General features: G+C 39.8%; 1 protein-coding gene across 7 annotated transcripts in view; it reads left to right on the forward strand.

Moving 5' to 3' along the window:
- Positions 1-21298, forward strand: part of LOC115150347 (aspartyl/asparaginyl beta-hydroxylase) — a 50129-nt gene that overhangs the window by 19564 nt on the left and 9267 nt on the right. Inside the window, exons 3-17 of one of the 7 annotated variants that reach the window (XM_029693543.1) lie at positions 946-990; positions 1893-1961; positions 11472-11540; positions 14491-14520; positions 14618-14659; positions 15597-15638; positions 17879-17911; positions 17996-18028; positions 18185-18220; positions 18340-18393; positions 18520-18735; positions 20262-20303; positions 20383-20468; positions 20584-20670; positions 20878-21028. In XM_029693543.1, coding sequence (XP_029549403.1) covers positions 946-990; positions 1893-1961; positions 11472-11540; positions 14491-14520; positions 14618-14659; positions 15597-15638; positions 17879-17911; positions 17996-18028; positions 18185-18220; positions 18340-18393; positions 18520-18735; positions 20262-20303; positions 20383-20468; positions 20584-20670; positions 20878-21028 — 1035 coding nt within the window. Of the gene's footprint in view, positions 1-945; positions 991-1892; positions 1962-2993; positions 5004-11471; positions 11541-14490; positions 14521-14617; positions 14660-15596; positions 15639-17878; positions 17912-17995; positions 18029-18184; positions 18221-18339; positions 18394-18519; positions 18736-20261; positions 20304-20382; positions 20469-20583; positions 20671-20877; positions 21029-21298 lie in introns of those variants that run through there. The other 6 variants (XM_029693552.1, XM_029693561.1, XM_029693576.1 and 3 more) reach the window with 6 other exon arrangements.

The raw sequence follows: 21298 nt of genomic DNA on the forward strand, positions 1-21298 counted from the left end.
CCAATAACCACAGCCTTTTTAAGCATTCTAGTACAGTTAAATAGTTGAAACACACACACTGACCAAAAAGTTATTTTGTTGGCATTTACAAATGTCCCCATTACCAGTAAAACATAATCAAAACCTATTTATTTCACTTACTTGCTGTGCTGTTTCATTGTTCATTTGTTCAGTCTCAACCAGGATTTCATCATACATGTCAAGCAGTGAAGTTTCAACTCTGTCTGTGGCCTCTCTTCCTCGGTGTGCACTGTCACTGTGTTCGTTTCCATCTTGTCCAGCTATGTCTGTAACATTTCACGTTAACCCTGTTTCTTACTCTTTCAAATGACTGCTCGACTTGTTGACTGCTCGATCCACACAGCAGACATTGTGGGCTAGGTTAGGAATGCTGTGTTGCACGTTAGCGCTATGTTTTTTGTGGCGTCATTACGTCATCTACCTACGTTATGTAGGTATGCGCGTCAGCTTTGACATCAATTTTGCACATCGGCGTTAAACTGCACATCGGGCCGATGTTGGCATTTTTAGCAACTATTCCGATCTGCTTACCGCTATATCGTGCATCCCTAGTTTGTATGCTACATTTCAACCTGCAGTGTTTAGCCTAAATTGAGTAATCCCCTATAGATGATGATGATGATGATGTTCTGTAGGTGCATGAGAACAGCACTTACTTCGGAGAAGGCATTATGTGGTTTAGACAGAAACCCGTTGCTGACAGAAGGCCATGACCTTATGAAGAAGAACATTTAAGGGGGAAAGAGGAATTCCTATTGAAATTAGTAAGAGGGTTTGGTAAAAATGTTTTAAAAAATTATATTTCAGTACCCAATTTAATATGTGTAACATGAAGTAATACTGTTACTGTTTCATTAACTTTTGATATTGATGATGTCCCTTTAAACAAACTGCTCCTGTGTGTCTTTTAATCTTGCAAAGCAGAGAGAGCAAAGGAATTCCGTTTTAACTTTTCAGAGGTTTTACAAGGTATGGTCTTTACTTGCATGTATCACCAATCTTCAATTCTATCTGTTATTAGTTTTGAATAGGTTACATTATAGTATGCCTCAAAATAATGATTTAACAATATGCAGTACAACATACTTGTCTTACTGATGTTCCCTCTGGGACCACCCATATGAAAATGTATGCACGCATGACTAAGTTATTTTAGATTAAAGTATCTGCTAAATGGCATGTATGTTGCATGGCTTGTTGATGTTGCTTTTCTTGGTCTTTTGATTGGTTTGTTTTTACTAGTTCCTTTATTTATTAGGCTTTGACTCATACTGAATGTTTTTTATTTCTCATATCTGATTTTGAAGAAGAAAATTGAAGGTATAGCTTCATTTAATCAAGGCCCTGCGATGGACTAGCGTCCTATCCAGGGGGTGTACTTGTTAGCTACATCAAGCTGCCTGTGTTTGGCTGTGGTAGGCCTAGGGCTAGTCGAGTGGTTGCCGCTTCATATATATATATATATATATATGGAACCATATCATATCTACAGCTCAGCTCTGAATTCCTTCTGTATTTCTGAGAGGGAAGTTGTGGTCATGGTGATACTGCTGAACTGCAGCAGTGTGTATATGTATGTGTATATATATATATATATATATACACACACATACTGCAGTATCACCATGACCACAACTTCCCTCTCAGAAATACAGAAGGAATTCAGAGCTGAGCTGTAGATATGATATGGTTCCACCCTGAACACCATGGTATGACTTCATTGGCAAGTAGTGAAGTGTCACGTTAAAGAATCCCAATTACCTATTAACTGTCTAATTACAGAGGAAGTGTATGTCCCCTAGACATGATGGAAAGGCCTGTACTCTGAACATTGTTTATGATCTGACTTTAAGACTATTTCCTTTTTGCAGGTAAACTTTCAGCGTATGACGCAGATGGCGACGGCGACTTCGATGTGGAGGATGCCAAAGTACTACTCGGCAAGTGCATTTTCTAATAATGACCTTTTTGTGACCTCTAAAATGTTACTCATTCATGACTGACTTGGTTTTCTTGTGTTTGAGTACCAGTGCCATGAACTTAACATTTACATTTTACATTTAAGTCATTTAGCAGACGCTCTTATCCAGAGCGACTTACAAATTGGTGCATTCACCTATAATATCCAGTAGAACAACCACTTTACAATAGTGCATCTAAATCTTTTAAAGGGGGGGGGGTTAGAAGAATTACTTTATCCTATCCCAGGTATTCCTTAAAGAGGTGGGGTTTCAGGTGTCTACGGAAGGTGGTGATTGACTCCGCTGTCCTGGCATCGTGAGGGAGCAGCTTACTTAGAGCTCACTTCAATGGGGGAAAAACTCAAATGGGTGGCTTTAAAAACCGCCAGTCTTTGTTAAAAGTTCTCTATGAATTGGTAGTAAAACTTCAAATAAACAAATAGTTCCATGTAAGTACTCCTGCACAGAGTGGTTCAGCAGTAGCTATTTCATTTAGTATACGGCTCAAAAGAGCTTGAAGTCCTCTGGCAGCATCTACACAGCGTTATTTAACTTCGACAGTCTACATTTCTGTTGTGCATTTGTGCTGAAAACCAACAATATTGCTTATGGTTGTAACGTTGGCCTCATGTACAGTATCTAAAATACTGCTTTATTACTGACACTTCTCATTTCCCACAATGCCTAGCCTAATAGCTCTTGTCCTGTGTATCCTAATAAATAAAGGGACTAATAAAGACTAAACCAATCAAAGACCAGAACAAATGACTGTACCTTACCGACCACAATTCCTGAACATAGCTGGCAACGACATTTCATAATTCGACACTTTCAAGAGGGCTACACTCAACTATTAAAGGGGGGGTATTTTCTTGCCGTTTTTCTATTCGACTTATACGCCTCTCTCTTTCCTGCATTACCATCCACTTTATTCATTTCTCTTCCCTCTCCATCCTCTATCCTCTTGCTCCTCTTCTCTCCCCCTTGTTTTTCTCCTCTCTCTCTCGTCAGGCTTGACCAAAGATGGCGGTGAAATTACTAATGAAAACGCAGATTCCCTAGAGGAAATCTTCGGTATTTTAGCCGAGGAGGGCTCTGATTGGTTTTACGGCTTCTTCACGTTTCTCTATGATGTGATCACTCCTCCCGTAGAGAAGGATCCAGAGATTCCAGAGAGTCAGACAGCGGAGGAGGAGGAGGAGGAGGAGGAGGGTGATGCTGGTACGTCCCAGAATGACGGTGGGGTTCAGGGCGTTATATTAGACCTACAGGATCAATAGCCAAAAGCTCCTGAGCGTTCCACTCCTAGCCTGCCGTCCATGAGGAGCAGAAGGAGACTAGTCTACTGGGTGAGGTCTAAGGTCACCCAAAGATCACCTCACCCCCCCTCATCTCTAACTGGAGGAAGTTGAATCTGGCGCTGATCCTGTCAAATGAAGGACTCTGTGAAAAGAGTGTCTGAAATAAGGATATTATGTTTTTGTCCTCGTCGACTTTGGCCTTGCTGCAATGGTGCTTGCCATTGGGAATATTGACCTGGACTTTTGGGACTATGCTTTGTACTTTTTCTAAGATTCTGCAATCTGTACTTCTCACCGTCATTGTGATGCACTAATTCTTTGCTCATCTGTTTTCTGACCTGAATTAATCATTTGTGCTATTCTAATCTTATCATTTTTCCAAGTTAAACTGTGTTTCGCATTTAGTTGTAATTTTTTTTTTAATGTAAATTAATCACTTAATCTTTACTCTTAAGCCTTACAGTAATTCCTTTTACTGTAATTTCCATTTCTTCTATCTATACAACCATCCACTCACCATCTACATAACACTGTTCAGGCTTCTGATTACGTTGGATGTTGCAGTTCAGATTACTTAGTTTAATTAGAAAAAAATATGATGTCATGTAGCTTTTTAAGCAAAGCAACGTTAGACACTGCAGTTCATGCAGTTTTTATACTCAGTAACAGATGACGCCAGCGTTGATCACCTTTGTTTAGTTAGCTTGTTGTACTGTAATAATGTAGTAATGTAAACTTAATTCAAAACGTGCTGTATCTATTTGCGTTGTCTGTCCTAAGACTAAGTCTAGAAGTCACCTCTTTACCCAGCAGTAGGTCTAGGAAGACTTGATGTTATTAGGCTTACATATGGGAAGTGCTAACACTGAGTGTGTTGTTGGAATGATGCAATGTGAATGACCACTTGAGCGGGGCCTATTCTCTGAATATGCAACTCATGTTTTGGTACTTATGTTTGTTAAACTTTTAACTGCTAATATAGCACCATGCTATTATTGGATTGAAGAGAAGTTCCCGAACTTCACCCATCTCTTGCTAAACAGACCCATAAAGGTCAGCATGAACCCCAGAGTTTGGGAATGTCGTCCACGTTGACTTGTGGCCATGTAGGCTAAGTATTTACTGAGGGATTTCGGACTGTTTTCAGTTAAGGTCATGGTGACTAAGAGGGGTGTATTTCTGTTTCAGACTGGAGGGACAACAGTTTAGGCCATTTTAAGTAGGCATATTGCAAGATGTTGGCCTAGCCTATTAATATCTTGACAAACAAAATGCAGTGTTCAGATATTTTATGTTGTGAGGTAGTTTGAACGTCTGTCTATGGAATAAATATGTTGATTGAACTCTTATTTAGTGTCTGTCTACAAGCATGGGCACTGTCAACGGTTATGGGCATCGATTTAAGTATTTTATGCATTTTGTACAGGATAGGAATAAGTGACTGGTTTCTGTTTGATATTGATTGAGTGATCGTGTCAAATTGGCGCTATGATGCACTCTTTGAAATTGGCACGTACAGTCCCCCCCGACATGGTCCATGCTGTCTCTAATTTCTTTTTCGGTTTTGTTTGTATGTTAAATGAAAAAGAGGTCAAAGTTCCTGCTCTCAAAATGGAAAGGCTGAAAAGAGGTACTTCCTCCTCGTTGGTCACTCCCTGTGCGTGTTGTCATTGGCCAACATTTTTTGTTTGTTGCTCAACTCTCTCATGACTCTGCGTCCTTTAAAAAAAAACTACAATGTTGAAATATGTGTCACTGTAGCTAATGGTTCTTCTTTCCTTTGACATAATTAAAGGACAAGAAAAAAGTCCAAACGAATAGGTATCTTTTCCAGAATGATTTTATTCTCCTTTGGGAATAAAATTGTCCTGTTTTGTGTGTGTGTGTGTTTAAGACAATTAATTTCTGGTGGGCATGACATGGACAGACTTTGTGTGAGAATCAACCTTCTCTGGACTGTGACCCTTGGCTCTGTTTGCGTGTCTGCCAGGGATTTTGAAAACGCCTTTTGACAGACTGATCCCTGACTGCTGAACAGAGGCAGAAAACTTGTATCAATCACGTGGTGTTTTGACCTGGAAGCAAATTATAGTAGACAACACCTCAGTCAAAACTGTGGTTTAATTAGCTTGTTACACTGTTGCCTCTCAATTTGAAGAGCGAGAGAGAAAATAGGAGTTTTAACTAGTGTGTAGCCAACGAAGACCTGAGTTCAGACTCAAGTTGTGCAAGTAGAGAGGCTGGATTATTTTGAACTGTTCATCTGTTTTCTCCATCCAGAGGTAGCCAACCTACTCCTCTACAGTCCTGCCCAATTCAAGTTTTGAGCCTAAATCCTCTGTTTTGTGGCTAGACTGTGAATTTGTATGATGTAAGACAATCTGCAGGCTTTTGCAAGGCACAATGGCATCTCAGTAGTGCATTCGGAAAGTATTCAGACCTTGAATTATTCCATATTATGTTACGTTACAGTCTTATACTAAAATTGATTAAATCGTTTTTTCCCCCTCATCAATCTACACATGATAACCCATCATGACAAAGCAAAAACAGGTTTTTAGAAATGTTTGCTAATTCTTTTACAAATGGAAATATCACATTTACATAATATTCAGACCCTTTACTCAGTACATTGTTAAAGCACCTTTAGCAGCGATTACAGCCTCGAGTCTTCTTGGGTATGACGCTCCAAGCTTGGCACACCTGTATTTGGGGAATTTCTCCCATTCTTCTCTGCAGATCCTCTCAAGCCCTGTCAGGTTGGATGGGGAGTGTTGCTGCACAGCTATTTTCAGGTCTCTCCAGAGATGTTCGATTGGGTTGAAATCCGGGCTCTGGCTGGGCCACTCAAGAACATTTTGTCCCGACTTGTCCCGAAGCCACTCCTGTGTTGTCTTTGCACTGTGATTAGGAAGGTGAACGCTCTCTGTTCATCTTTGCCTCAATCCTGACTAGTCTCCCAGTCCTTGCCGCCGAAAAACATCCCCACAGCATGATGCTGCCACCACCATGCTTTACTGTTGGGATGGTGCCAGGTTTCCTCCAGATGTGACGCTTGGCATTCAGGCCAAAGAGTTCAGTCTTGGTTTCATCAGACCAGAAAATTTTGTTTCTCATAGTCTGAGGGTCTTTAGGTGCCTTTTGGCAAACTCCAAGCGGGCTGTTGTGTCTTACTGAGGAGTAGCTTCTGTCTAGCCACTCTACCATAAAGGCCTGATTGGTGGAGTGCTGCAGAGATTGTTGTCCTGGAAGGTTCTCCCATCTCCACAGAGGAACTCTAGAGCTCTGTCAGAGTGACCATCTGGTCCCTGACCGAGGCCCTTCTCCCCCGATTGCTCAGTTTGGGTGGGTGGCCAGCTCTAGGAAGTTTATTGGTGGTTCCAAACTTTTTCCATTTAAGAATGATGGCGGCCCCTTTGTTCTTGGGGACCTTCAATGCTGCAGTAATTTTTTGGTACCCTTCCCCAGATCTGTGCCTTGACACAATCCCTTCTCGGAGCTCTACGGACTATTCCTTCGACCTTATGGCTTGGTTTTTGCTCTGACATGCCCTGTCAACTTTGGGACCTTTTTATACAGACAGGTGTGTGCCTTTCCAAATCATGTCCAATCAATTGAATTTACCACAGGTGGACTCCAAGTTGTGTTAACATGTCAAGGATGATCAGTGGAAACAGGATCCACCTGAGCTCAATTTCAAGTCTCATAGCAAAGGGTCTGAATACATATGTAAATAGGTATTTCTGTCCTTTTTGTATATTTCTAAAAACCTGTTTTCGCTTTGTCATTATGGGGTATTGTGTGTAGATTGCTGAGGATTTTTTTTTGTATTCAATAAAATGTTAATGAGACTAACGTAACAAAATGTGAAAAGGTCCAAGGGGCCTGAATACTTTCCGAAGGCACTGTGTGTGTGTGTGTGTGTGTGTGTGTGTGTGTGTGTATATAGGTAGATATAGTTTGGTTACATTTGGGTCTCATTGCTTATGTTATGAAAGACAATGAACTAGGCAGCGCATTTGATTAACTTAGTTGTTTTCAGAGACTGAGGTTGACTTTGGAGTGATGCACTCTGGAATAGCATGGTCAGTTCTTCTTGATTTAACACACACATTAACCTTTCTATTTGTCCTCTGAAAAAAATGTCAGCGGAGAAGATTTTTTAGGTTCCTGTTCCAAAAACAGAAAAGCCAAAAGGTAGTCTACTTATTTTAATGGTTGTGAGTAGGGATGCACGATATATCGATGAACATATTGGTATCGGCCGATATTAGCAAAAATGCCAACATGTCAAAGCTGACGTGCATACCTATATAACGTAGGTACATGACGTAAGGATGCCACATGAAATGTTGCGCTACACGTGCAACACAGCATTCCTAACCTAGCCCACAATGTCTGCTGTGTGGATCGAGCAGTCAACAAGTCGAGCCTTCATTTGAAAGAGTAATACAATTTCAGCGAGACACCTCAAAGGAGATATCCATTAACGCCAAGATAATGGAATTCATTGCCCTTGACAATCAACCGTTCTCTGTTGTGATGATGTTGGCTTTCACCGACTGGTCGAGCACCGGTACAATGTTGCCCTACCGGAGTTAACCAGTAATAGTGTCACTGCTATTAGCTTCACGACATACTATGGAACGCCATTTGGGTCTTCGTGTGTCAAAAAAGATAAACGTCAAATAACACAGTTCTATTATAGAATGTTGTGTGTTCTGTATTTGCACGTGCAAGCCAAGCGCCACCACTACTATCAGTAGCGCTGTCAAAGCTGTACAAAAAAGTCTGCAAACACCGGCCACGAACGATGTGCTTACAATAGAGCGTTGGTAATAAATCATTATTTGTTTGACTGAAACTTCTGGGGTAGCTAGCTTTAGCCTGGTACCTAGCTAGCACCAATACAACCAGCCTGAAAACAATGACCAGTAGAAACTGCAGTCGTTTTCATTATTCTTAGCAAGGATTTAGGAATCCTTGTGAGTAAGTATTAGCTAGGTAGCCACTTGTTGTTCACCTATTGAAATTGAACTTCAGTTCATGAAAATAAATGGCTAGTCAGCTACTTCACCCTGATGCCCAAAGCTAGCGTTATTAGCAGCCAGCTAGCGTCATCTGGCTAGTGAGGCTCGACTGGACTGTGTTGTGAAGCTAGCCACAATAAGGATTAGGCACAATACTGGAATTTGTGGTTTGCCTTCAAAATAAAAGGACCTCTTTTGAAAGTGATGCAGGAGGTTACAATTGGTGGAATCATGCCATATTTAGGCTAGATAATGTTAAACAAGGTTGGAATGTGAAGCAATGAAATGGGGTATCAGTCTACTCAGTGAACCCACAGAACACAACTGTGAAGTTTACGCAAATATAAGCATTGTAGCTCTTATCGCGGGACTGTGACTGTGTTGTCACCCCCCAGTCAGCCTATTGTGTGTATTGATATTCATATTGCACTGTGAAGTTTTACGTAAGGATTGGGGATCAATGAAATGGGGTATCAGTCTACTCATTACTCAAGATATTTGTTCCCAACGTCGTCGGAGTTATCACTCCAAAACATCCACATTACATCAAAGTTGGATCAGCCTGTAGTGTGGTTTTCCACTTTAATTTTGAGTGTGACTCCAAATCCAGACCTCCATGGGTTGATAAATTGGATTTCCATTGATTATTTTTGTGTGATTTTGTTGTCAGCACATTCAACTATGTAAAGAAAAAAGTATTTAATAAGATTATTTCTTTCATTCAGATCTAGGATGTGTTGTTTAAGTGTTCCTTTATTTTTTTGAGCAGTATATTATAAAAATAAAGCGTAACTGGATGGAATATGGGGAAAAATGCACCAAATTCTCATTTCTTTTTCAATCTTCAACAATCTTCAATATAAATGGTACCCCAAAAATGTATTGAAACTTGTTACAAATTGAGTCACGCATGATTCGCCGAATTATATTTTGAAGGAGGAAGTAAAGTACTTTAAGAATATGTTTTCATTTCAGTCTCCTCCATCTCCACTAACCAAAGCTAATTGTATGGATTTGTTTCCTATTAATAATGTAAAATTAACATCTGTACAGAAAGACTCATGTGAAGGTCAAATTACAGAGGAGGAACTTCTTGATGCAATTAAAGCCTTTAAAGCTGGGAAAACTCCAGGGATGGATGGCATACCAGTGGAGGTATACCAAACATTTTTTGATATACTCAGAGGACCATTATTAGCATGTTTTAACCACTCCTATATAAACAGTAGATTATCGGACACGCAACAAGGTCTGATTTCATTATTACTGAAACAGGATCCCAGTGGTGTGTGTCTATATAAATATCCAATCCATTTAAAAAATTGGAGGCCTCTTACACAGATTCTAGCAAAAATCTTGGCACATAGAATTAAAAAGGTTATTGTCAGATATTATTCATCCTAATCAGACAGGTTTTTTACATGGACGATACATTGGAGATAATATAAGACAAGTACTGGAAACAATAGAATACTATGAAATATTGGGGAAACCATGCCTGGTTTTTATAGCTGATTTTGAAAAGTATTTTGATAAAGTACGACTGGGGTTTATATATACATGCCTAGAATATTTCAATTTTGGAGAATCTCTTTATAAAATGGGTTAAAGTCATGTATAGTAACCCTAGGTGTAAAATAGTAAATAATGGCTACATCGCAAAGTTTTAAACTGTCTAGAAGAGTAAAACAAGGTTGTCCGCTATCGGCATTGCTTATGGTTTTGCCTACACCTGCTTTTTAAATTATATGAACCAAAAAAATATTCAATTTTATTTGGAATGGCAAGCCAGACCAAATTAAAAGGGCCTATTTATATAACGAATATGAATTTGGAGGGCAGAAATTATTAAATATTAAAGCATTAGACAGCTCACTAAAGGCGTCAGTCATACAAAAATTATACCTAAATCCGAAATGTTTCTTTAGTAAGAAAGTCTCACCCCATGTTCAAGAATGACTTTTTTCCCCTTTATTCAGATTACAACTGGTTACTTTTGGTTATTCGAAAATGAAATAATCTCCAAAATATTGTAATTTTTTAAACAAGCCTTAGAAAATTGGTTGCAATTTCAGATTAATCCACCTGAAAGGACAGAGCAAATAAACACCAAACATTGTGGGTAAGCTCAAAAATACTAATTGATAAGAAAAAAGTGTTTTTCGATAAAATGTTTAAAAAAGGTATAATTTTTGTAAATTGTCATAAATAGGACTGGTGGAGTTATGTCACACATGCAGCTAACACAGACATATGGAAATGTCTGCTCTACCCAAAATTACAACCAACTAATTGCAGCATTACCACAAAAATGGAAGAGGCAAGTCGAAGAGGGAAAAAGGACAGAAAATTGTGATAAATGAAATAGGTATATGTTTTTATTTAAATAGTTCATGATGTCGTATGTGTGACTAGTCTGTGTGACTAATGGCCCATGGAAGTGTTCCCATACCTGCTGGATCAGGCACTGTTACGTCAAACTGTAAACCCAAGTCAGTTGTGCATTGTTGATGACTTCTTTCATTTAATTTCCCTTAATCTTTATAGAAACCTTTTCTTTCATTTATTGGCCTTATGGTTCAAAAGACTAGAGCTCGATCAATATGTTTTTTTGGTTCCGATACAGATTTCTTGGGAGGGGGACAAAAAAACATTTTTACTGCAGGGAAATAAAAAGTGACATTTTTCTACACTGAATTCTCATAAATTGCCATCCAAAAGAGCAATCGTCTAATAACTATGCTTCAGATATTGATTTCTTACATTGTGAGAATAATGACACGTCATGAGAATGTCCGCAAGTGTTCAGATAAGAGATTTCCTTTTGTCATCCTATTTATAGAATATTGGTTATCGGCTGACAGCGATATATCGGTACAAGGCCGATTTATATCAGTGAACCAATATATCGGTCGGGCTCTACAAAATACCTAATTCTTTGGTTATTTTCACTTCTTGTAACATATGAATGTATTTAAATCAATCATATTCCTGACAGTTGAAATTGATACTCTTGTGAAATAGTTATTGTTTTGTCTGTGTTGCAAATAGACTAGCCGAGATTGGGTTTCTAGAGTTGTGTGGTGGTGAGAAATGGCATATATATTATTTTTTACATAATGTTTCCCGTGCCCACATGAACATTTCCAAACTAACAGGACTGAAGGAGAGGCCGGTTTCTGTGCTGCTGAGGGAAGCCAAGGAGGAATCTGCTGTGAAAGAACCAGGTAAGACCACACCACCTTGAGTGATTGTTTTTCAGGGATTCTGTGCAAGGACCAAACTTAGTGTGCATTCATATTGCATAAAGGAAGGTATTATCTTACTTACCCCAAAAACACAAATGCATAATGTGATTTGTTCCATCTTGCCTTACCAAGAGACAATGAGAATGTGATACTACATTGAAAAAATTACTGTGATGTCAAAGATGCCTGTGTACATATCCTCACCAGGTTTTTTTTTCGAGGACAGGTTAGAGTGGGTGTAACTCTCACTCAACTGAAGCCCTCTGGGCTTTTTTGTTAACAGAAAATGTATTTGTCCTGTCCTACAGTACCAGTCAAAAGTTTGGACACCTACTCATTGAAGGGTTTTCCTTTATTTGTACTATTTTCTACATTGGAGAATAATAGTAAAAACATCAAAATGATTAAATAACACATATGGAATCATGTATAAATCAAAAAATATTTAAACAAATAAAACATTTTTTTTTTTTTATTCTTCAAAGTAGCCACCCTTTCTCTTGATGACAGCTCTGCACACTCTCGGCATTGTCTCAACCAGCTTCACCTGGAATTATTTCCCAACAGTCTTTAAGAAGTTCCCACATGTGGAGCATTTGTTGGCTGCTTTTCCTTCACTCTGCAGTCCAACTCATCCCAAACCATCTCAATTGGGTTGAGATCGGGTGATTTGTGGAGGCCAGGTCATCTGATGCAGCACTTCATCACTCTCCTTGGTCAAATAGCCCTTACACAACCTGGAGGTGTGTTGGGTCATTGTCCTGTTGAAAAGCAAATGATAGTCCAACTAAGCGCAAACCAGATGGGATGGTGTATTGCTGCAAAATGCTGTGGTAGCCATGCTGGTTAAGTGTGCCTTCCAATTCTAAATACATCACAGACAGTGTCACCAGCAAAGCACCCCACACCATCACACCTCCTGCTTCATGGTGGGAACCACACGGGGAGATCATCCGTTCACCTACTCAGCATCTCACAAAAACAAGGCAGTTGGAACCAAAAATCAAAAATGTATACTCATCAGACCAAATGACAGATTTGCACTGGTCTAATGTCCATTGGTCGTGTTTCTTGGCTCTTCTTATTGGTGTACTTTAGTAGTGGTTTCTTTGTAGCAATTTGACCATGAAGGCCTGATTCACACAGTCTCTGAACAGTTGTTGAGATGTGTCTGTTACTTGAACTCAGTGAAGCATTTATTTGGACTGCAATTTCTGAGGGTGGTAACTCGAATTAACTTATCCTCTGCAGCAGAGGTAACTCTGGATCTTTCTTTTCTGTGGCGGTCCTCATGAGAGCCAGTTTCATCATAGCGATTGATGGTTTTTGCGACTGCACTTTCAATGTTCAAGAAATGTTTCTGGATTGACTGACCATGTCTTAAAGTGATGATGGACTGTCGTTTCTCACTATTGTTATTTCACTGCTGCTCTTTAATTACTTGTTACTTTTATTTCTTATTCTTATCTGTGGTTTTTTATACTGCATTGTTGGTTAGGGGCTCGTAAGTAAGCATTTCCCTGTAAGGTCTACAGCTGTTGTATTCGGCGCATGTGACTAATAAAATTTGATTTGATTATTTGAGCTGTTCTTGCCATAATATGGACTTGGTATTTTACCAAATAGGGCTATCTATTGTATACCACCCATACCTTGTCACAACACAACTGATTTGCATCAAATGAATTAAGAAGCAAAGAAATTCCACAAATTAACTTTTAACAAGGCATACCTGTTAATTGAAATGTATTGCAGGTGACTACCTCATGAAGCTGGTTGAGAGAATGCCAAGGGTGTGCAAAGCTGTCATCAAGGCTACTTTGAAGAATCTCAAATATAAAATATATTTGATATCTTTAACACTTTTTTGGTTACTACATGATTCCATGTGTATTATTTCATAGTTTTGATGTCTTCACTATTATTCTACAATGTTTCGTTACCCAGATAAACATCTTAAAATAACACCTAGTATAGGTGTGTTGGAAATCCTCATTCAATGTGGTGGGGAGAGTTTGCACTGTAGGACCCGTGGAACGACCCACAACCGGTACACATTCTCTAGCCTGACGTTGGTGTTGGGTCAGCAACTGTCACAATAGGAAGATATTTGAATGAAAAAACGTATGCATGTCCTCCGGCCAGCAGAACCCCATACAGCTACAATGACGAACTATGAAGGAGTTGTGCTACACTGCTTGAACATGCAGTACTGTCAACTAGTCTAAAGATGAATGACAAAAAATCAATGTAAGCTGTGGTTTGCATGTCAAAGAGAGGGTAAAACTCCCACTTACGACTGATGCGTTTCAACAAACATGTCCTCATAAGGATATAGTCCCTGCCCTAAACGAATGTCCTTGGATTGTAAAATTCAACTTATGAGCCGAGCCCATTGTTAAGGAAGTAGTCCAGACAACAGAGAGGACTGAGGAAGAAGAGCAGCATCCATCGACCCCATCACAGGAGCTGCAGGCCCCTGAAGGGGAGAGTCCGAATGCTGAGGGAGCTCTAGTCAAATCGGAAGCTACCTCTGAGGAATCTTTTGAGGGGAAACTGGAGGTTAAGGCAGGCTCATTTGAGGCTCTCTCTGAGGCTGCGGTCCAGGTAGAGGAAAGTGAATACCCCTCTTGATAAAACATTGTCTGTCCCAATCCCACCAGGGTACGAATGTAAACATCATTATCACCTGCTACATACTGTCATCATGGCGTATATCAACTGCTGTTCCATTTCCTCCATGTGTAGCTAAGCATAGTCCCATCAACATGTCAATCTGTTGGCATACCGTTTCAATGGGGAGATGTGTACTGTGACTTGAGACAAATGCATTCCACTCACTCTGTTGCTGTGCTTCATTGCAGAATAATGGAATCACAGAATATAATTGTTTTGCAATAGCAATACATGTCCTGTCTGTTCCTTCCAGATGCTGTTCCCCCTCCTGATGATGATGATGGTAAGATGGTATATTTTCTCTCTTTCTATCTTAACCATCAGACTGTAACATTCACTAGCCTATCCACTGACCTTTTTAATGTCGTTACTCATAACAGTTGATGGATCTCAGAACACGGATGTGGAATCTGAAATCCAAGGTTTGTGTGACTCAGACTAATAGTGAATGATAGAGGTAGTCAAGAGCTTGTAGTGAGTGCTCTTCTCTCCACTCACCTCAGTCATGTACCATCGTTGGTCCCGGCCACACAGAGACGGATCAAATGCCTGAAGGAGACATTACACATTCGTTGATCAATAAAAAATGATACCAATTTCAACTTTGGCTGTCTTTTTATCTCTGCAAGCCCTCAAAGTATGAACCCATAGAAGAACCATTGACCCGATCCGTTTTGGATGGATACTAAATCTATTTGCGGTCGGCACCGGCCTGTTATCCATTCTTTTGTGTAACTCGTTCTTATCATCCTGATTTGGAATTCAATAAAAATATGCTATTCAGAGATCTTATCATAACATTTATTTATTTTTTGTATTGAGATTGCTCTGTTATGTTATGTTAATACCTTTGGAAAGACGAGGGAATTGCTAGGCTCCGTTCATTTAATACCATACCTTTTAAACCTACTGTGATGGCTCATTCTTCTGAAAGGGCTGGAGAGGTCAAAGCAATGGCAGGACCAGTAACCTGCTTGGCCCAGTGCTCCCTCTCCTATTCCCATAGAAAATGTTTCTTAACTAGGCCCTGGATGTTGCTTTGGGGGCCTTGAGAACCACCCGAAAAGGTAGCAACAACGTTTCTGGCAACGGCACAAACTGATACGACCCGCCTGGGAAAAGTAATAATGGGGAAGCACTGGATTGGCCCACTACCTGCCAATAAAAGCATACTGTAGCGGTCAATGGCCACAACAGCAATAGGCTAAGCACATAGCTGCAAACCGGCTTAGTTTGAATTCCCATCAAGCTCAGTTTAACCCTAGTTAAAAAGCTTCTGCTGTACAGTATGGTGTGACTGCCTTTCAAGTTTCAGTATTTATTCTGTCTTCCTCAAGCTTCATGTCAATGTCATTTCAGCTGCTGTCCCTCTCCCCCCGATATCAGATGATTTTATCCCAGGTATGTTTTACATCTCCTCTTAATGAAATGTGGCAACAATTATAAATGACATGCTATGTTATAGCAATGGCTAGCACAACATGTTATAATAAATCACAAAATGGACTCTTATACATGCTCATACTGTAACCGAGTGGCGCAGCAGTCTAAGTCAGTGCATCTCAGTGGAAAAGGCGTCACTACAGTTCCTGGTTCGAATCCAGGCTGTATCACATCCGGCCGAGATTGGCAGTCCCATAGGGCGGCGCACAATTGGCCCGGCGTCATCCGGGTTTGGCCGGGGTAGGCCGTCATTGTAAATAAGAATTTATTATTAACTGACTTGCCTAGTTAAATAAAGGTTCAATAAATGTTTAAAAAATGTATATACTCATTCGGGATGTGCATCTCTCCCGTTTTTAAGATTATTAGATACAGTACCAGTCAAAAGTTTGGACACCTACTCATTCAAGGGTTTTTGTTTAGTTTTACTATTTTCTACATTGTAGAATAGTAGTGAAGACATCAAAACGATGAAATAACACAAATGGAATCATGTCGTAACCAAAAAAGTGTTAAACAAATCAAAATATATTTGAGATTCAAATTAGGTCATCTGATGCATCACTCTCCTTGGTCAAATAGCCCTTACACAGCCTGGAGGTGTGTTTTGGGTCATTGTCCTGTTGAAAAACAAATGATAGTCCCACTAAGCGCAAAGCAGATGGGATGGTGTATCGCTGCAGAATGCTGTGGTAGCCATGCTGGTTAAGTGTGCCTTGAATTCTAAATAAATCATGACAGTGTCACCAGGAAAGCACCATCATACCACCACCTCCATGCTTCATGGTGGGAACCACACATGCGGAGATCATCCGTTCACCTTCTCTGCGTCTCACAAAGACAAGGCAGTTGGAATCAAAAATATCACATTTGGACTCATCAGACCAAAGGACAGATTTCCACCGGTCTAATGTCCATTGCTCGTGTTTCTTGGCCCAAGCAAGTCTCTCTTTTATTATTGGTTTACTTTAGTAGTGGTTTCTTTGTAGCAATTCGACCATGAAGGCCTGACTCACACGCAGTCTTCTCTGGACAGTTGATGTTGAGATGTGTCTGTTACTTAAACTCTGAAGCATTTATTTGGGCTGCGTTTTCTGAGGCTGTTAACTCTCTAATGAACTTATCCTCTGCGTCAGAGAGAACTCTGGGTCTTCCTTTCCTGTGGCAGTCCTCATGAGAGCCAGTTTCATCATAGTGCTTGATGGGTTTTGCGACTGCACTTGAAGAAACTTTCAAAGTTCTTGACATTTTCCGTATTGACTGACCGTCATGTCTTCAAGTAATGATGGACTGTCATTTGTCTTTGCTTATTTGAGCTGTTCTTGCCATAATATGGACTTGGTCTTTTATCAAATAAGGCTATCTTTTGTATACCACCCCTACCTTGTCACAGTACAACTGATTGGCTGAAATGCATTAAGAAAGAAAGAAATTCCACAAATTAACTTTTAACAAGGCACACCTGTTAATTGAAACGACTACCTCATGAAGCTGGTTGAGAGAATGCCAAGAGTGTGGAAAGCTGTCATCGAGGCAAAGGGTGTCGACTTTGAAGAATCTCAAATATAACAAATCAAAATATATTTGAGATTCTTCAAAGTATATTTTCGGTTGTTTAACACTTTTTTTTTTGGTTACTACATGATTCCAAATGTGTTATTGAATCATTTTGATGTCTTCACTATTATTCTACAATGTATAAAATAATAAAAAGAAAAACACTGCAATGAGTAGGTGTGTCCAAACTTCTGTCTGGTACTGTATATATAATTCTGATCATTTTTTGCTCAGAACTTGGGGGGGCCAAAGAGAACCACGGGCCGCCAGTTGTGGAACCCTGGCCTAGGGCTGTTCAGCATGCAAAATGACATGTAGATCAATGACACTCAACACAGTTACATGCTTAGTTCCACACTGAAGGAGAGGACGCGTCAGTTGTCACAAAAGATGACACATTTTCAGAACGTAGAAAGAAAGTAATATAAGCAAAACATTTTAGTAAAGTTTGAGTCGATTTTCTGACCGCTACATTTTGGATCAGTTTAGGGGTCAGTGGACCGATACGATTGCATCTTAAACATTTTGAATCCAGAGTTGTTACATCCCTACTACTTATCGTACCGGTATCCTTTATAAGTTGCTCTATATTTTAGCATGATAGTTAACGTTTTTAAATGTTCTGTCTTGTCTCTCCTTAGATGATAGTAGAGATGAAGCAACACATCCTTATGGTTAGTATGTCTTCGATTTTGTTTTGCCATGCGTCTTTAACTCATTCATACTTACATGAGTCTGTTTTGCATTTCTTTTTTTAGAGGATGAAAACAATGCCATTGACACGAAAGGAGGTGAGATTCAGAATGTTTTGATTATTCATTGGCCAAATAGACTCTTCTACTCTCCTTCCTCGCCTTCTCATTGGTTAACTGGTCTTAACTGTAACCTTGCACTGAATACTAAGCAGACATTTTTGCACTAAATAAACTATGGATGTATATTTTCAGAATTGGTTGAGAAGGCACAGCCACAGCAGACAGTAGGTAAGCTACAGTACTGATTCTACATTTAAACATTTCCGTATGACCATTGGTGATGGTGTTTTATTAGACGTTGTGAATGGTCTGTGTCTACTTAGTGTGTTTATTTGCTTGTCTTGCAGAAGAGTCAAAGCAATACAACAACCAAGCAGGCTCCCTGGAGACAAAGGAAACGGGTGTGTTGCTGATGCATGCATGCACACACAAACGCACACACACTCGCTCTCACACACAACACACACCAATGTGATATCTTAGATAAGTCCCCAATCTTACATATGGCACTGAAATCTAATCTTTAGTACAACTGCGATACAATGCAGAGGTGGAATCTGTTCCAGAACCGGAGGCTGACGTGGAACCAGAGGTGGAATCTGTTCCGGAACCGGAGGCTGACGTGGAACCAGAGGTGGAATCTGTTCCGGAACCGGAGGCTGACGTGGAACCAGAGGTGGAATCTGTTCCGGAACCGGAGGCTGACGTGGAACCAGAGGTGGAATCTGTTCCGGAACTGAAAGGTTAGGAGTGGAACACGTCTTGTACCATTGCTTTTTAAAGGAACATTCTCACTTAGAGGTCATGTGAATAGTGTTGATTTCTTACTGTAAGTGCAGTGTACCTGCTCACCTGTACGTGTGGATTGTAGCTGAGGAGCCAGTGGTGGTAGAGGACAAAACACCATAGGGAGATTCAGAACGTCGGCACAACAACACACACGTTCACGCTTTATTCTCAGTAAACATTTGTGCCGGATGTTTTTTTGGGTGTTTCCCATAGCTGCTGCAGCACCCCCAGAAGGAAAAACACATTTTTAAAAATTGTCACTTGTTGACATTAATGAGTTGGCTGTAAGATGTTCAATAGATGTGTATCACTACATGACTAGGTATCAAAGTCACTCAGTTCCTCTTAAATAAGTCTTGACTGATAAACCGGGCCATCAGCAACCTCTTGTGGTCATATACTGCAAGGACAATGTGGTGTGAGGAACTCTGCCTACACAGCAGTAAGGGGGAAAAAAACACTGGTCTGAAGGTGGAGTGCACTTTAAAAAGCCCCCCAGATCCCTGGCCTATGGCCTGTATCCAATAGGCCTAGTAAATTGTGACATAATCACCTTACATCACTGCTGAGAAATGTAAGCTCAGGTTACAACTTAAAATGAGTTATTCAGTTTATTCCTGGTTGCGTGCCATTTTATCATTCCTTCAATAGGCCTGTCCGTTTTATTGAGATCTGATTGAGATTTGTACAATATGCAGTCCATATACGTCATGAAAAAACAGACCTCTACAATGTCAAGTGTCTATTATTGCAGAGTGTTTGTAAACCCTGGATTGTAATGCTATGTATTGGTCAGTGAGAGACTTTGAAGCCACCGGTCGGTCATACTGGCCCTCCCCAGAAGACGCAGTCCTTAAGAATGAATGGAATTCTACAGTATTTCTATTTAAATGTTTCAAGGACAAAATGACATGTATTTTTTGTTTTGGGTGAAGTGGGTACCGTAACATTAGAACTTTCAAAAAAATATACTTTGAGGAGAATGTTTTTTATTATATATATATATATATATAATTTTTATGTTTAGCTCACATAATATAATTTAAAAGTAGGGTGTCTGTAATAGAATAAACATGTAGACATGAATAAATGCATTTAATGGTAGGGGAGTGCGAAGTTGGAGGCTTCAGCACAGTCATCTAGTGTATAATATATATATAAATCATTGGTTTGCTGCTGTTGGCGTTATTGTTTTGTTTACTGTATTGGTGGACACCAGTTTATTCTCAATATAATCCTTTATATAAACCTTTGTTTTTTCCAAGAAAATCATTATGCTTTTTAAACCAGATCTGTTCTTGGGGCTTAAATGTGTCTTTCTTTATAAGAACTATTGAACATCTTGTCATGTTTTTTAGACCATGCTTTAGTTAAATCAATCCGAAAAGCTTTATTCAATATTTGTTATTTGTGCTGCCACATTATGTTGATAGCATTCATTTTTCTAGCTGTCATTTTCTTCCCTTTGTATATCTTTCAGAAAATGCTGAGGACCAGCCCAAGGATAAGCTTCAAGAAAAAGGTAATTGCTTATTTTATCTATATTTCTATGGCGGAACGATCCAACCAATCCCTCAGTGAGGTTCTGTTCTTCGTTTCAGCCAAAAAGAAGAAGCCCAAACTCCTGAATAAATTTGAGAAAACGATCAAGATGGAGATTGACGCTGCTGAGAAATTACGTAAAAAGGTAGTCTGATGTTGTCCTCTTTATAAGCCTGTGCAAGATTTTTAATGAACATGTTGTTATCTTGAAAGTAAATGGCTGAATCAATGCTGATCTGTTGTCTTGTTTCACCACTCAGGGGAAAATGGAAGAGGCTGTCCGGGCTTTTGAAACCCTAGTTCTGCAATACCCCCAGAGTCCCAGATGTCGCTATGGGAAAGCCCTGGTGAGAACGACTGTCTCAATTTTCCTGGTTTATTTTGAACTGGTTAAACAATTTGTAACCGTTTAACATTTTTAACACTTAGTGTTTACACTTTAACAAAACACTTAAATACTGTATACTACGAGCATAAACAAATTGGACCCATGTACAAATAAGGAAAATACCTGAAATGTTGTGGGGCTCATTGTGTGTGCTATGTGAGTTCAGGCTGAGGATGGCCTGGCAGAGAAGATGCTCAGCAACGACATGCTGCAGAAGGCCATCGGCACATACAAGGAGGCGTCAGAGCTGCCCAACGCCACGCCTGACCTCATCAAGGCCACACTGAAGAAACGGGCTGAGCGTCAGCAGTTCCTAGGTAATACACAGGTCCCAGCATGCTAGAGTGAGCGCGCTCACACACACACACACATTTTTGAAGGGAGAGAGGATATTATACTGTCCATTTGTCCTGTATACTTAGTTTGAATACCGTTTTGGACTCAGATTAATGGAAAGGGGGTTGTAGTGGTTGTCTTTCTCATGTAGATTTAATTGATTATATATTTTTTATAACTCCAGTATTTTGGGAATATTTTGTCTAATTGAGATTACTGGGGAGTCTGGTTGTACATAGGGTGACTCTCTC

This window comes from Salmo trutta, chromosome 2, assembly GCF_901001165.1.
Source record: "Salmo trutta chromosome 2, fSalTru1.1, whole genome shotgun sequence".
Taxonomy (NCBI): Eukaryota; Metazoa; Chordata; class Actinopteri; order Salmoniformes; family Salmonidae; genus Salmo; species Salmo trutta.